We start from the raw sequence: 17682 nt of genomic DNA, 5'->3' as shown, positions 1-17682 counted from the left end.
AGCTGACGTTTGTCATCGATATCAATATGTGCCAAGCTAGAACCGATTCCGATTTAAACAATTATTCCTCTATGAAACTGGCTAGTAAGTTACTCTAACTTAGTTAACACACTGTTTCTACCAACGTTTCATGTGGCCTTCGTTATCCAGTTTCACCCTGCTTTACATTACGTATATGCCCAATGTGTGCGAGATGACACTCGTACGGGGTGAGCAGGTGAACACACAAGGCCCAAAAATATTCTAACGTTACTGAACCTATAAATTGATCTGTTAGCCTTCTAGCAACGACAAAAAGACAGACACCCATTTATAATTTGGTTAGGTAGCTCAGCCTAACCACCCTAGTCACTCCATCAACAAACATTTGGATCTGTCCGGGGATGATTGTTATTATGACAGACAAGCCGACATTAGCCAGCAATAATTCTAGACAGATAGTCAGCGTTTGTGTTACCATCATCAGTGCGGTTACCATGATCAATACCAGTAGACTACGAAACCTAATTTCGTTGCAAGAGCTGTTAGCTAAAAAGACCAAGAAGAAGATTATCTGTGGTTAGTAACACATTAGCTAGTTCCTAGTTATCCATGTTTGTTTCATGGCGAGTTACGAGTGCTACTACTAGAAAAACATTGAACTTGGCTATTCTGTCGAGATAAATGATGAAAGTGTTTATATTCAGGCTTGCCAGGGTAACGTTAACCTTCGAGTCAAAATCAAACAATGCAGATACTGGAAAATGTATTCCGCAGAAATTAAGCTTCTGTGGCGACGCTTTGTGGCTAGCTAACTAGTGTCAAAACGCAACGCCATGTTGAGCACACGAAGGGAAATGCCAAATCCTACAACAGCCTCACTCGCACGATGAAATATAAATAAATACCGAGAAGCAAAACACAACGGATAGATGCAACAACGTCGTTTTACTTACCATCACAGATCGCCAATAACCCCACCAGGACCAACAAGGTTAAAGAAGTTCGTTTATTAGCCATGTTTGCAAAACTCCCATCGCACTGCATTCACACATAAAAAGTATGATATTGACAAGGGAACCAGACCTTAAACACACAACACACACCGCCAGACAGGCAGACAGTTAAAGGGATATGTGACTTAAAGGGAATGCATGCCTCTTTTTTGTTGTGGGGCAAGGCAATTTTCTGACGTTGTGTGAGGAGGCGGTTAAGTCTGGTTTTAATAGCTCTACGTTTCAGAATGCGCCGAATGTGTATTGTGAAATTACTGTCATATTTTGCAAATATTCAGGAAATTAAGTGAAATGGAGCATTTCATATCCTTTTTGAAATGGTTAACCCAAGATCATGGGGAAATTGGTTTTAAACTATTTTATTGTATTAATTCACCATTTCGCCAAGCACTTAACATATGTGATCAAGTGCTTTGGAACCCCTTTCTATTAGGAGAATTCCATAATCAGGATTTGTATTAACATTGATGTTGTCATCACGCGTTATCAAAGTACGTCCATTTTATCCTGATAGCTTCTACAAACTTTAGTCAATGCTCCTTCTCTACACAGTGCATCTGTTGCTGTCTGTGCATAGAACCGTAGATGGATTACAATAATTTTGAGTGATTATGGTGGTGTATAGAAATTACACACCACCTCCACCTCTAAGATTACACACCTTTGAGAGTGCATCACCCAAATGTAAACCAATCTTTTATTTATTTTTTTAAGTTCATGGTAGCTGCTCTGTGGCTAGTGGGTCTTTACTGTTTTTGTTTGTACTGCATTGTGAAGTGTGAAGTTCACCCAATACCTACTTCTTGCTTCAATGGAGCAGCGACAAATGGATTTGGACGTAGGTACGACACCTGTAAGGTAAGTCTCTCTAAGGGGTTGCTGTGGTTTCATACGCAGCACAGTTAGTCATACTCCTGGGAAAAAAAGGATGTGTTCCTCCACTGACATGCGTTTAGTCTTGTTTTCCCTGACCCGGTACCCTCCTACTTCACACCGCCTGACTCAGACGTGCTGGTAATTGCTCCCGCTTACATAGCTGATCGGTTTCCCAGAGTGTGGTATTTTCTAGAGCAGTGCTCCAAGATGTTTCCCATGAGCCAGTAACTGTAGTAAAGCTCAAAAATTCAATGAGTCACCCCCCATGATTAAGATTAAAATGCAACATGTAGTCACCTGTGTATATCAAAGCTGGACTGTTGGTGAAGATCTTCAAATCTGTGTTCTGTCTTTGTAACTGTCCATCAAAAGCTCACCTTTCAATTTCTTTATGTATATACTATTATATATGTCAACAAATTAGTCAAACCCTTGATTCAGACAAACAAAGAAAGCTGTATAAATTGAACAATACAGGTAATGAGCTATGCTTGAAAAAGAAAAAAGGAAAAAACTATGTGTTGTTGCCAGTCTCCTTTTTTCATGCCACATGTAGGAGAATTTTGAGACTCCCCATGAGTGTGATGACGTCACATGTTAAAGTTTTTTTGTTAAAGGGTATTCCTGTCAATGTTGATCAGACTGTTTCCTCCAAACTCTCAATGCTTCATGATAAAAATTATATACACTCATATATCACATGTATAACTATATACTAATATAATCAATATGTAATCCAATAACTCTATATCAGTAGTTGCAGCAAAGCTTATGGTAACGCAAGAAACCACAGTATCCACTGTAGAAAAAAGGCAAACGCAGAAGGCTTAAGAAAAATCATACTTACTCATTAAGCAGAAAACACTAATCGAATAATAATTCCAGCAGATAACACTAACCAAAAGCTAATCATATATTACTAAAAATATAATCCAAAAAACTAACAAAACGTTATTACCCAATAGAAATATGCTAGAAAACTTAGAAAACTAATACTTTACGGTGACCCCTGTGTAACCTGAATAAAAAGAAAAAGTACAGGAGGCTATAACTCTGTGAACTTGTATGTGTAATGGAAAAATACAGAAAGCAATGACGTGTATGCATAGTGAAAAAGTACAGCGTAAGGGAAAATAGGAAAAATACAGACAGCAATGACGTGGTGTATGCGTAGTGGGAAAGTACAAAGTAAGGGAAGATTGGGGTACCTGTCCACTGATGAAGATTAATTAAGAACATCAATAGATTAATTAAGAACATCAATAGAACCAAAAATCAGTTTTGGGGCACCTGTCCACTATGATAAGATTAATTATTGATACATTAAGAACATCATAAGGACCGAAAATCATTTTTGTGCCAAAAAAGTCAAGTTGACCCACGAACAGGAAAGTGAAACTCCTTACTGTGCCAGAAAAGACCAGATGGCTGATATTTTTAGAAATATGTGAAAGGGGGGTTGTGGGCACAATTTGTGTATAAAATGTATGCAAAACTGACAATCGAGGTTCAATTCTGCTGAATTGATCCGGCTTTGTGCACCTGTGCAATAAAGTCTGAACTTTCTGAAGAGCTTGCTGCTGTTGTGTCTTTTCCCTCCTGAAATTGTTTTTTACAGATTGATGATTGGCGTGGAACTCTGTCGTTTCCTAGACACGACACACAGACTACAGCTAAGCTCACAGTGCTGTCGGAGGGAGACCTTTCATATGCGGCTTTGACAAGAAGTCCACGGGTACCTGATTGACAGGTGGGGGTCCCTAGATAGCATTTGAACGCAGTCCTCTAAATCTGTACGTTTCCATACCCTTGCGCATCACGGGGCACCGACACAGTTTGCATTCGATCCAAAGCCATGGTGCTCACCCTGGCAACCCAGCGTGGTGCCTTAGCCAGATGAGCCACTCGGCAACCCTCGCAGCGAAAAAGTAATTTTTTTCCCCCAAAAAGATATGGAAGGGTAACACTGCTGAGACATATTTTATTGAGTGAGTTTGGCGAATATGGATCTTTGGCTATTCCTCATACAGAATCTTTTAGGGTCCTTGACTTGATTAGACCTGTGCTTGTGAACTGTCCTTTTCAATTCAGTTCTCAAATTTGCAGTCAGGTTAAATCTGGAGACTGAGCTAGTCATTGCAAAACAGCGATTTGGTAGTCAGCTGACCATTTCTTGGTTGATTTTGAGAGATTCTTCAGATCATTGACTTGCGGAAATATCAATTTAAGGCAAGGTTTTTATCTTCCTAATAGAAGATTGGCAACAATGTCTTTGTACTTTCTTGAGTAAATTATTGCATTTGCGTTAACAAGATATCCTTTTAAACATAAACGTGTTCTTCCAACCCCAAACCCACCATTGGTGTGCATGACCAAAAAGATAAATTTTGGTCGAAGGACAACTTTTATTGTAAATGGATGTTATGATCTGACGAGACCAAAATTGAGCTGTGCTGCTTATTTTATACAGCCTTTGCTAATCTTTATTAAGGTTATGAATAATTTGTACATGGTTTGCAGGAGCTTCAAAGCTGAAGGAAGATCTTTTATTGATTTAACGGATAAAAAGTGTACAATATGCATTAAGGTTTTCTTGCTTATCTGTTTCAGTAAACACTTGCAGTCTACCTGAAAAGTAAGCGTCAGAAAAGCTTGATGGAAAAATAAAAAAACATGAATATCACACTTCATAATTTGATTTATTACCAATGGGGCGACTGGTAAGCCAACAGAATTTGCTCTTTACAGATATCTGTAATTTACTGAGGAATCTCTCACAATGCATTTGTAACGGCACACAGAAAGGACACTTCACAACAGATTGCATTATGTATCTGCTTTCATCTGATGGTCTCCGAGGGCGAAAACTCACCTCAATCACCACCGACGTGTAGCACACAGCTAGGTGATACACTGGTGTGATTTTCAGGGCAGAACTCTCACACACCACACAGAGGTGCAGAGGGAGGCAATTTCCATGCCAGTTGAACAGGGAGATAACGGGGAGATAATTAGATGGCCAGACTGCGAGCTTGAATGTGCCAAATGCAAGGGGTGGTAGTTCTGTTTACAGACAACTCGCATGTGTTTGTGGGAACTGCAACCTCAGTCAAAAACAAAAAAGAAAGCTTAAAATAATGATTTCAGGGCCTCGTTACATCGCAGGAATTTCGCAGATACTCTTACAGCAGTGTCCTACCCAGGAATCAAACCTGCTGCCTTTGAGTTACAAGCCCAGTTCCCAAACCGTTATTCCACACGGCATCCTGGTTAGAGGGAAGAGAATCCGCTTGAGAGGTTGGCCAATTTGTGGTCTGATGCCAGACTGTGTTCAGAACGGGTATGCTATCCTTGCACATATTTCCACTGACTTCTGTTTAACTTCCTACAGCCATTACTCTTCCCACAATGACAGGTCCCGTAACACGAACACAACCTCCAGCTCTGTTAGGGTTCCTGTGCTGGTTGGTGGAGAGAGCCCTGTGGTTGAGAATGGATTGGTGTTCTCTAATTCTGGAACCGACATGGTCAGATCTTGAGAGATGTAGAGACATCATACCCTACTGTCTGGGCTCAGCAGTTTCTGGAGCTATGATAGACATTCCAGGGATGTGCCAGCTTAGATTCTCAGAGGGCAGGTCATGGAAGTGTGGAGTATTTGACTTTATACCTCTTCTGCCCGTTCAATTGTTGTAAGTCTCATAGTTTTTCTGACTCACCAGTTGGAGTGACCACTTTAGATCCACCCCCACTGTGTTGATGTTATCGGTTAGAAGACATTGGTTTGTTACTGTAAAGTGGTTTCTTCCTCTGAACTGCACTGCTTCTGCCAGGCATGCAGTGGAGATGTATATGCCTGGTATACATAGCTGGGTATTTTGGTAACTCTGGTAACCGTATGCCTTGCAGCACATGAGGGAGGCTTCAGTGAGTAGCTGCAAATACAGGTCACCTCAAATGTGCACAGTCATTGCCCCAATTTGGCCATTTATTTTAATCTTTGGCGACTCTAGCATTGTATTTTTCAACCTCTGTGCAGAAAATATCTATTTGTGTACTGCATGATGCACTTTATATTTAAAGCGGACGTTTCTGAATGGGGCAGAGTTGCGTGTGATTTAAGCAGGGCTGTATGTAAGCTTGTGCTGCTGGCAAAGAGGTTCAGGATCAAGGATTCAGGAATGTATAAAAGAGGATTGCTCTTAATTTCAAAAGCTCTGACACACATGTATGTGATTGTCTCTACTTCACTGTTTTTGCTTTTGTAACCGCTATGCACAATGAGATAAAGCTGCCTAATGATTTATCTGCATTTTTGGATTTGTCTTGTCTTGTGGTCATCAAAGCTGTGTATTGAAAGATTGAAACAGTTCATAAAAGGGCCAGACAAATTATAAAAAGAATGATTGAAACCAAATGTATAAATGTAGCCTAAACTATATTTCCTTAAAGCAAAACATTCGTTCAGTAGGCTATGTTTTAATGACCCTGTTTGAGTGTTTTGCTTTTGCCACAAAACAAACGACATCCAGTAGACTAAATTGTCTTGTTGTGCTTAAGTCTTTTTTAATGTAAAAATGTCTATATGGTCGACCGCCTCCAGGCTTTCAAGATCTGAATACGTATTTGTGCAGCGCGGACTATCTGGGTCTTGCTACGGCTGAGCCGCTTGGAACTGACGCTCAGAACGCACGTGGATAGAGAAAGCGAACATGAGCACTGCGGAGCTGAATTTGTCAGACAGACAGGTGTTGCGCGCGGAGGGAGGTTGGCGATGAAACGAAAGCGTCTTTTTTGCAGACACGCATAAAACCGGAATCAAGGGTAATTGGCTCCTCCTCCCCCCCTCAACTGCTTAAAAAACAATGTGTCTCCCACCTGACTGGCCCGACAGACACGGGCTTTGAAAAAGCTGACTCCCACACACCCGGAGATACAAACGCCAATACAAACGCTCCGATTTAGACAAACGGATACACACTGTTCAAGGTTCGTCCAGGTACACAATGATTCACGCTTTCGCACAGACATGCAGTCAGACAGGTCTAAATCATAACCAATAAAATAAACGAATTAGTGTGTGGGTAGTTCCTTGAAATGAGACAGTTGGAAAACTCCCACCGAGATATGTTGCACAATACAAAATGTGTCCATGTGAAATCTGGTGAGTGAAAAATAGAATGAATGTAATACCTTCATCCTCATTTAGCCTATATGAATACACTGCCAGTGTGTGACAGACGCGGATAAAAGAAATCTCAAATTCCGTAAAAAATGTTTTTTAACTGGTCAAGAAATTTGTTTGAGTTTGCGATAACGTATTGCTTATATATTGTATATATTCAATACTACGTTACGTAACGTTTAAACAGTTTAGAGTTCTATTTAAAAAGGCTTCTATTCTTGCAATAGGGCTGCTGGGCGCATCCAACAGAAACTCCGTCTATCAGACAAGGTAACATCGTCCTCTAGTGTTCAGTGGTGAGTAACAGCCGCATCATTTTTCATGTGGATATATTGCATTTATTTAGGAGACGCTTTTATCCAAAGCGACTTACAAAAGTCCATATCACGGTCATTCGACAATTCTGTCGGGCAAAATTGAAGGCTTCGTTCAAAGTGAAATAACTTATTTTCCGCGGGCGTAGCCCTACTTTGTTACAGCAGACGTTATAAAAGAACAAAATAATTTTGTATAAATATTTGTTACTCTCCTGATCTATGTTTTTTTCACAAAATACCTTACGCCTTCCGGCCTCGTCATCTAATGTCTTCATCCACTGAGTTGACTAAATTTCGTAACATTTAAAAAATGAAGGTACTGTATCTGGTACCAACTGAAATGAGCGAGAGAATAAACTGCTATTGTCACAAGCATGCCATGATGGGATGATCATCATGATGTCATCATGGTGACCAATGGATCTGCCATCTCTCACCCTTCCATTGTGTGATGGAAATTTACATGTACCCAGCATAGGAAGTAGGACTTCTGCATTGCGTTACACAAAGGGTCACAGATTTAGTTATAGCACTTCTCTTGGGAATGGTAGATAATTATGTTCCTAGCATGACTGTGACATGACTAGAATTTGATACTAGAGCAAAGGACACTACCCACTGAATCCCAGTGCTATAGCTGGACAGGGTGTTTCAAGGCCTCTTTTAAACGGTGTTTGGAATGAGGCAACATTCACTTAACAATCACAGGTTTAGATTTCACAGTCCCATTTGCTGAACTGACCGGACATATCCTGTGGTTTCCTAAAGTTTTGCCACTTCCATCTCCAACTGAATTACAGTGAATTTAGTATTTGACAGGTGTCATCATGTGTCTTATTTATGAATCTTCTTTGCAACTCCAGTTCTAGGAGCTTTTAGAATTTCTTTGGATAACAGTCTTGAGATAGTAATTGTTTACCACTATTGTAAAATGAACTCTTAGGTTTTGGGCCTCAATAAGAGGGTTCTGTTTTGGCATGTCACTTTGACTCCCATCAGATGACAATGAAAACAACAACTGGCTTCCAGTCTTATTCAAATTGTCTTCTGTTTCCCATCTGAACTAATTTCTCCATCCCAATAAAAATGTGTCTTAATTTTTTCATTTCTTCCCACACAAGCTGCCTTCTCCATTCTCATTTGTCCTTTGTCCTTATCATTTACGGTTTTATATGGAGATCTTACTGGATGACATATTTGTGGAAAATTAGTCAGTTAAACTCTTTAGGCAGTACGATAACCTGTGTTTCTGAGTCAAATTGTAAGTATTAACTGCTGGTCTTTTTGTGGAGAATAATTACACCAGTACCAACCACTAGAGAGCAGCACCTGCTCATTTTCCTTAAAATTGCCTGTTCAATTGATAGTGCATTTCTGTTTGGCTTCCTCAGGGATATCTTTCCTGATCTACCAAAATGCCATATACTATTTCAAACATAAATCCTAAAACTATGAACTATTTGCTACTTTTGTTAAATCGGTATAATAATAAAAATAGCACTAATTTTGGCTATACTATAGAGCTTGAGCTTTTCCCTGCTGGACTCTGGTGTGCTTACATCCCCACACCATCACACTACCACCACCATGTTTCACTTTAGGTATGATGTTCTTACTGGGAAATGCTGCATTTGCTTTATGTCAGATATAATGGGACTCCTGTCATCCAAAAAGTACCACTTTTGACTCATCTGTCCATAGACCATTGTCTCAAAAGTCTTGGGGATTATCCAGGTTGTTTTTCTGCAAATGTCAGATAAGCATTGATGTTTCTCTTGGTTAGCAGTGGTTTCTGCCTTGCTACTCTCCGATAAATTCCATTTTTGCCTATTCTTTTTCTTGTTGTGGAGTCATGAACTCCACAACAACTCCACATAGCTAAGGTTAGAGAGGCCTGCAGTTCTTTGGATGTTTGTCTGGGATCTTTTGTGACTTCCTGGCCGAGTTGTCGCTGCACCCTTGGAGAAATTCAACAGGGCTGGCTGCAGTCAAGCCCGACTGTGTTCAATCAGCTGAATCTAATTATCAATAAAATTTGGTAGATTGGTTGATTGAGTAACTAAGGGGGGAATCACTTTTTCACATGGGTGATATAGGTGTTTGAAAACTTTCATTAAATAAATGAGATAATATAAAAAATGATTTTTGTTAACTCAGTTTCCCTTTGTCTAATATTACATGTTGTCTAAAGGTCGGAAACCATTCAGTGTGGCAAATATGGAATGATGGAGGAAATCAGGAAGCGGGCAAATACTTTTTCATGGCACTGTACATTCATTGCATTTGAGTGGTGCTCCGTTAAACATGGCGACTCCTTGCAATAGTTACTATGGTTGAAGCAGGCTTATGGTGAAGTCTTGTCTTTTGTTCAGCTTTCGTTTGGCATCATTTAATCTGGATATTCCTGTCACGTTGGGATGGGCGGAGCCTGTGCCAAAGTAGGAGTCGCCCATCAGCCTACACAGATTCGCCTTTATCCCACAGCAGTCCGACGTTTTTCTCCACGAAAGGGAGTCTGCCAGTTTGGACATCTGCCCTAAGGCGTACAGCGCCCCATGTTGAAGCCTGACATTGTTTCTCAGAACTAAGTACACTTAGTAAAAATGTTCTTTGATTCCTCCGAAATGTGAGGTTAGAAGAATTTTATCTGAGGTCTGTGTGCTCCATCCACATCATTGAAAACCTGCTCTAAATCATTTTTGATGCACAGCTGTCAAAGCCTTCAGAAAGATGTTTCCATCATGCACACTCTTGAGATAGATGAGGGGTAGCACATCACTGTCATGACGGCACGCCACATTGAATTCACAATGCAGTTCTGTCTCCATATTTATTCTTGGGTGTCGACTATAGCAGATTACCAAAGGTGGAGTGAGTTGCACCTCCTGGCAGAGGAATTGTGTTCATTAGCAAACTCAGGTGATTGGAACACTATACTGGGGAGGACTTTTACTTTCTGAACCCGGACTTTCCACCTTTGCATATTACAAAGGCGCAAAGCTGAGGTGCAGCTGGTATTAACTCAGGTTTTAACCCTGTGACAGCTAAAAGAGGTAAGGTTAGATAAATGCAGCCACCTGAGTGGATTACTGACTAAGTAGTTTTCCATTAATAGAGCCCGGTTAAGAAGTCAGGAACTTTGTTTACAGCTTCAGCGATATTATGCACCCTGATGCAGGAATTGCATATCAAATGCAAATAATGAATATAGGAAATGGTTTTTCAAAATTATAACTTTATTGCCTAATAACATGTTTCCCTTAAAAATCAATCAAGTGTGAGCCTGGGAGGTTTATACGTCAGGTGAAACACAGAGCACCGACCATCCATCCTGAACCATAGATTTTCAGAAGTTGGCTGCACACTTTTGCAACATGCAGTGTACATTCCAAAGTAGCTCTGGCCTGCTCCGTGCATTCCAACTTCTACTGTGCAAATAAGCTTATGAGGATCTCAATGCTATACACAAACCTAGTAAGTACCACAAAAGGCCATTTGGTCATTTGGTGTTTGTGTGCATGTGTGTGTGTGTGTATGTTTGGTGAAGAATCAAACCAAGGTTGCAGATAGTAAACTTCAGCATACCTGAAATATACACTACAATAATATAATTCAGCATATTGTTTTTACATCTTGTGGCATGGGACCCAGGCAGGAAAGGTCCACCATAGCTTGTTTGGATAGTGACTCAGAACCTCCTGTCTCCCTGAGAGTGTTTGTGTTAACAGCACCTGGAATTCAGTTTCATGAAACATGGAAGATGTTGTGTGGGTAGGTTTCTTGGAAGATAGGCAGATGTTTGTCTGGAAATAAAAATAGGCAGGTTTTTTGTAGCATACAGACATTTGTAGTTTCCAGTGTTTGAGGCACTCTAATGAATCCAAGTAAAAACTTAAACCAGTTGCAGCTGACAACATTCAAATTTGAATAGTGCTGATTGTATTGGAGAAGATACCGGTCCGTTCTGTGCACGGCAATTGAGATAATTCTTGCACCTCAAGGAGAGAAAATCCAAGTTTGCACCAATGGAACAGGAACAGGAACAGAAGCATGCAGTCGGGGGACCCTGAGAATAGTACTGAATCTGACATTCACGGAGGAATCCCACTACCCTTCACAATTTTAAACCTTAATCTTCCTTTCCAAGTATTTAGATTATTTGCAACATGTTAAGCGTTTTATGCAAGATACTTCCCAGCTAAAAACTGGTGGTTCCCAGACCATTGCCAGAATGTTAAGTAAATGTCGCCGTGTCCGTTTTCCTGGATACCCCTTGAACATCATGCTTTAGAGTCGTGAAGCACATTACAAGAATGGTTGTAATGTTTTCTGCTGAGAATTTTCATTTGACTTATGGATGGTCTTCTGGTTCTGTTAATTTTAACAGAACGTTCAGTGACATTTCTGGAATTTCAGTACATTCGGAACATTTTTAAATGACTGTTTTTCTTGGCTAAATGAAAATGGGAAGTTACCAGTAACTTTGTGTGCAGCATGCCTGGAATATATTCTGTCAGTTTCAGAGACCTCGTTTGGAATGGTACCTTTGGAGAACATTGAAATTATAACATTATCTCATAACCAGAATATCCAACTGGAATATTTGCCAATCCACCATGTACTGGAGATCATCAGCATTTTGTCCTCCATGCTCAGATGGTGAATAAGCAATCAAACTTTGCAGTCAAGCTCAGATGGAGCAAAAACCAGAAACGTCTCTGGCACTCCAGGACCATGGTCGTCCACCGCCTCGTGTAGACAGTCGTCTCATTGTCCTCACTTCTTGCTCTTTTTCTTTTTCTTCTTCTCCTGCTCTTCCTTCTCCATTTCAGCCTTCTTCTTCTTCTTCTCCTGCTTGATCTCCTTGTACTTCCACATGGGAGGCTCCAGGTGGTGGCTCGAGAGCTTCTTCTTCTTCTCCTTCTTGGGCGTGGGCTCGCCGGCCCGGGTGACCCGGATGTGCGGGATGCACCCGGCGGGGAAAACGCTGTTGCGGCGGGCCACGCCGCGGGGGATGAAGCTGCGCACGCCGTTGGAGGCCAGCGACAGCACGCTCCCCCGCCGCTCGGCCTCCACGCAGCACGCCGCCACCTCCGAGGAGGCGGAGCCCACCGAGGCGGAGGCGGAGACGCTGTGGCGCACCGGCCCGTCCGCCAGGTCCCTCCCCGGGTGGCGGAGGGCGAGCTCGGGCACGGCCAGGCGCCGCTTGCCGGCCGCGGGGGGGCTGGCGGGGCACAGCGGGCGGCAGCCGGTGCAGACCAGCGGGCTGCGGAGGCCGGTGGTCATGCGCACCATGTGGTCCAGCACGCCGCCGTCCCGCGGGTCGTGGGGGAGGCTGAAGGCGAAGGTGGACTTGAGGCGCTGGGTGAGGCGCTCGCCCCGCGTCTTGGCCGCCGCCGCCTTGGCCACCAGCTCCCGCAGGTCCGGCCACTCAGGGACGTAGGCGTCGCCGAACTGCTCGGCGCGGGGGCGGAGCTTCAGCTGCCGCAGGCGGAACAGCGTATCGTAGCGTCCCGTCTTCAGGGCCCAGTCCCGCGCGCACTTCCCCCGGGCCGTGTCCACGGCGTTCAGGTCTGCACCTGGGAGGGGCGGGGAGGGGGGTGACATGGAATGGAGTGGAATGATGTGGAGGAAAGGGGAAAACATTGGAGAGGTAGTTTATTTTTCTGACTGCTCATGTGCTTTTAAACCTGAAACAATATTTGAGTTCAGATAAAAATGATGGAATTCTTTTAATATGGCTGTGACCCCACTGTGGAATTGACAGACCTACCAGTGGCTCTTGTACAATATCTTGACAATGAGACCGTGAAACTGCTTCATAATGTTTCTGAACCCTAGCTGCCATGTGCAAATATCAGTGTGTAAGAGATATGATGTATAATGGTGATGAAACACAGTTGTGCATAAATGTTAGTCAGAGTACAGAAAAAGTCTATGAGAGAAAATGAATTTTAATCCCTGTGTCGAGTGCAATCGTCTTTCTGAGGACCGGCCTTTTTTTTTTTGTCTGGGAATGATATTTTACCAACCTTTTATGAGAACTGAAATGACCTGTACCTTTAAGCTTCAGGTCGCGAGTCAGTGTGTCTGTGTGTGTATGTATGTGTTCCATGTGTGCATTGAAACACAGGATTAACTAACTATATATTTGTAACACAAAGGCTTTAAAACCGAAAAGCATTAGAAAATCAATAAAAGCAATCGCAGGATTAGCTGACTGTGTGTAGATGGACTGTGACCCCACAGTAGACTCCACTGAACCACCGGTGGCTGCACACGCTCCTCAGGAGCTAAAATAAGCCCTGTAAATCTACACACGGATAATCCTCAACCAGCCAAGTGGGGCCAGATTACAGATTCACATCACAAGGCCGAACGTCTTCAGATCTGTTCTTTAAACCAGCTGGTGCTTGCGTCACTGTCTGTCGCAGTAATTCTTCTCTACTGCTTATCTTACCCTGCGTGCTACAAGTACCCATAAACCCTCGCCCCTTCAGGGATATACTGGCTAATGGCTAATTACAATCCCAACAATTGCGTTCACCCCTTATGCAACAAAAATGTATTGCTGTATATTGAAATATTCTGTAATATGCAGAATAATTCATTTGAACCAAAATTTGGAATCATTCCAGATATATTTTCCAGTACATGTTGAAGTATTTTTATTTTTGCTGAATAATACATTATATTGGTTTTATTTTATGTATTCAATAGAGATTAAATGGTCATTATTGGTATATTTTCCTAGATATTCATGTTTATGATTAAATACATTTTATTATGCCTTGATACCATTAATACATGTAGTTAAATGTTGAAAAATAATCAGAAGCCTCTTCTTTCATTGGCACAAAAATGATAAATCAAGAATACTGATATATTTTATTTTTATTTGGAAAAGAAACAGTTTTTTTCTTTTTGATTGCAGCCAGCTATGAAAAGCATTGCTTGCGTGCTGAAATCAGTCCTCAGCTTAGATTACATATGAGGGGCGAATCGGTTATCGGACAGAATGAAATTTTTGCTGAATGGCCAGGCGGCCTGAGAGAATCCGCCGCTGACTTGGCGCTCTCTTGTGGTATCTCTAGCAGAACCATAGTACTTCATTTTAAAACTTGACATATTGTCATGTTAGTTAATGTTCATCAGGGTTGTCGCCTTGACTCCAGTGCTTACTGTAACATTGTTTCTGGACAGAGTGCTGATTGTCCTTTTCTGTAGCACCACTGCTCTTATTGACCCATTTGAATGCACTTTCTTTTGTTTAAAGTTGATGCCGATAAGATTGCCGGCCAGTTGAACGTAGCGTAGTGCACCGCGGCGTGTAATGCAGCACCGTGGCGTGTAACGCAGCACCGTGGCATGTAATGCAGCCCTGTGGCGTGTAATGCAGCACCGTGGCGTGTAATGCCGCCCTGCGGCGTGTAATGCAGTACCGTGGCGTGTAATGCAGCACCGTGGCGTGTAATGCAGCCCTGTGGCTGCGGCGGGGACTCACCGGCCATGACCAGCGCAGCCACGCACTCGTTGCGGCCCTGCATGGCGGCCTTGATGAGCGCGGTGAAGCCGCGGGAGTCCCGCACCTCGGGGTCCGCTCCCGCGTAGTAGTTCAGGATGTAGTTTAAAATGGTGATGTAACCTTTCAGAGAACACACACGAGAAGGAGCGCAGTGACAAATCCCTGTGAGGTTTCCATCTGCATTAAGTCAATATCCGTTTTACAGGAACCGATGACCGTGGGCGTCTAGAGAATGCAGTACCTTCTTTTTCCAGTGCCAGAGAATTATCTTTTTTCTTCCTCATATGATTTTAATTTTATTTACATTTTAATGTAATTTAGAATTTTATTATTTTTTTAACAATGAAACGCAGTGTAGCACAGGGAACATGGCACTTAATGGATTCATTCAAACAGATGGGAAAACATACAGTCAACGGCCTTGTGCCATGTATCAAGCAGTTTACACCTCTTTTACACTTGCAAAAATAATAAAACAAAAGCAAAAAAGTGAGGAAATGACTGTGGCCTGGATTTAATCTACATGTGTCCAAATGTAGACTTTGACTAAAATTCTAATGTTACTTCTTCACAGTTTAGAGATATGATTTTGGTGGTGAACTCACCAAAGACCGTGCAGGGAAGATGTAACACTTTTATTCAGTTGCAAGAAAAATATGAGGAGAGCTGTTCATGGAGCCCAAGCCTTGAATCTAATTGGTTGCATGTGTTTTTGTCCCCTCCCCTGCTGTATGACTGCCAGCTACAAAAGAGTCCCTGCAAGATCTAAAAGGAGAGAGACGGGCGTGGTGCTCACCGGCCTGGGCGGCCATCATTAGCGCGGTGTTGCCATCGTTGTCCTGGTGGTTAATGTCCAGGAAGGGACAGTGATGGAGTCCTGTGACGATGTCCACAAAACCTTTGGAAACAGCCACCATTAGGCCGTTCTGTCGTTCAACACAAAATAACACAGAACATTTGGTAAAAGGAACAGGCTATTCAGACCATCGAGGCTGTTTATTTTGCATTTAGGTCTAGTGCCGAGATGGCAAACCTTGGTTCTGGAGCACAACTGGTTAACTGGTTATTTACTCAGTTCTTAAATGATTTGGTGCCACCAGAACCCGGAAGAACCTGTGGCTCTCAAGGACAAGGGTTTGAGACTCCTCCCCAGCACTGTAAGGGTATTCAGACCTTGCTCTGAATGTGATAAAGGCTATCTGATTGCACCATGAGTTATTATACGCGATAATCTATTCCCAGCAGTCCACAGAAGAATAAGCTTCTTCCTGACATCAGTGTGAAAACGAAAGTACATTAATCGAATTTCCCCTCACCCCCTTGTTCTGCTGACTCAGCCTGAGTCAACTTGAAAGTTTGTTAATTAAACTGTATTCAGTCCCATCTCCCATTAGTCACTCAGGTGAGCCTCCCCAGCCCACTTATCTCCTTTCCAACTGCACTCCACGCTGTGGTGCCGGTAGTCACAGTGGTAAGCCAGTCATTTTATTTAAAGCATGTTTTTAATTAAATGAACATCCAGAAAACTAAGCGGCCTCTAACTCGCCTTACCCAGCCGTTGGCATCCAGCTCCATGACCTCCTCCCGGGTGACGCCCCTCTCCAGAATGGCGCGGAGGCTGTGGGTCTGGTTCCAGGAGCAGGCCTCGTACAGCGTGGCGGCGGCGGCTCTGTTCCCCCGCTCTTCCCGCTCGTAGTCCGGGAGCACCGAGTCTTCAGAGAGGACGCTTTCCGAGTCCGAGTCTCTCCCGGAGGCGGACGCCTCTGAGGCGTCCTCGTCTGGGCCCGAGCCCAGGTGGGGGTCCTCCGCCACCAACGCACCCCGCTTGGCTGTCATGCTGGGGTCCTGAGGTCACACACTCCCGACAGGCCCTGGCTCCGCCTACATTGCAGCTGCAGTCTTGGGGACAGGAACAAGGACAAATCAGTTTGACATCAACTCTGTGAAAAGTTCATAGTCAAACATACACAAAGAGCCAAAGAAAACAAATACTATGCTATTTAGTTTATTTTATTCTGGTGAGATTTTTTTGCTGAGTTTTTTGTTTCAAATGATTTTTTGTTTCTCAATTTTTTTACTGTAAACTGCAGGAGGATTTGCAGTAGTTTTTGTGGATCATTTTGCGTACGTACTAAAATCACGTTAACCTATCAATATTATGCCAGTTTGGGCTGCCAATCCGAAATGAACAGAAAATGCAAATCCTTCACAGAATGGACAGATTTTGAGGTTAAAGGATCACATCAGGTTTGAGAACAAATGTTCACACCAGGTCTTCAAAACCTTATTACATAGAAATTGTGTGTGTGTGTGTGTGTGTGTGTAAATATATACATATAAAAACATGTTGTTATACATACAGTGAGCTTGATAATGTTTGGAACAAAGACATATTTTTGTCATGACTTGACTCTGTAATCCACAATTTCAGATTTGTACTCAAACACTTTTCATACATACCCCCCATTTCAGGGCACCGCAATGTTTGGGACATATCAATGTTATGTAAATGAAAGTAGTCATGTTTAGTACTTCATCGCATATCATTTGCAGGCAATGGGTGCTTGAAGTCTGTGACCCATAGACATCACCAGGTGCTGAGTTATCTTCTCTTGTGATGCTTTGCCAGGCCTGTACTGCAGCCATCTTCCTGCTTGTTTTGGGGCTAGTTGCCTTACGTTTTCTCTTCAGTATATGAAATGTGTGTTCAATTGGATTCAGATCAGGTGAATGACTTAGCCAGTCAAGATGTTTACAGTTTTGGCTTTGAAAAACTCCTTTGTT

At 42.5% G+C, this 17682-nt stretch overlaps 2 protein-coding genes across 2 annotated transcripts in view; both read right to left on the bottom strand.

Moving 5' to 3' along the window:
- Positions 1-1115, bottom strand: part of LOC135237569 (activin receptor type-1B-like) — a 31062-nt gene extending 29947 nt beyond the window's left edge. Inside the window, exon 1 of the mRNA XM_064304819.1 lies at positions 936-1115. Coding sequence (XP_064160889.1) covers positions 936-1026 — 91 coding nt within the window. The 5' untranslated portion in view covers positions 1027-1115. The remainder of the gene's footprint in view (positions 1-935) is intronic.
- Positions 1116-11163: 10048 nt separating this feature from the next.
- On the bottom strand, positions 11164-17064 carry ankrd33ab (ankyrin repeat domain 33Ab). The gene is made up of 4 exons (XM_064304820.1): positions 16450-17064; positions 15695-15824; positions 14878-15018; positions 11164-12952 (listed from the first exon to the last, which is right to left on the bottom strand). The coding sequence occupies exons 1-4, from the start codon at positions 16732-16734 to the stop codon at positions 12150-12152; spliced, it is 1359 nt and encodes a 452-aa protein (XP_064160890.1). The 5' UTR covers positions 16735-17064; the 3' UTR covers positions 11164-12149.
- Between the last annotated feature and the right edge of the window lie 618 nt (positions 17065-17682).

This window comes from Anguilla rostrata, chromosome 13 (genome assembly GCF_018555375.3).
Source record: "Anguilla rostrata isolate EN2019 chromosome 13, ASM1855537v3, whole genome shotgun sequence".
NCBI lineage: Eukaryota > Metazoa > Chordata > Actinopteri > Anguilliformes > Anguillidae > Anguilla > Anguilla rostrata.
This window is presented reverse-complemented; position numbering and strand designations above follow the sequence as displayed.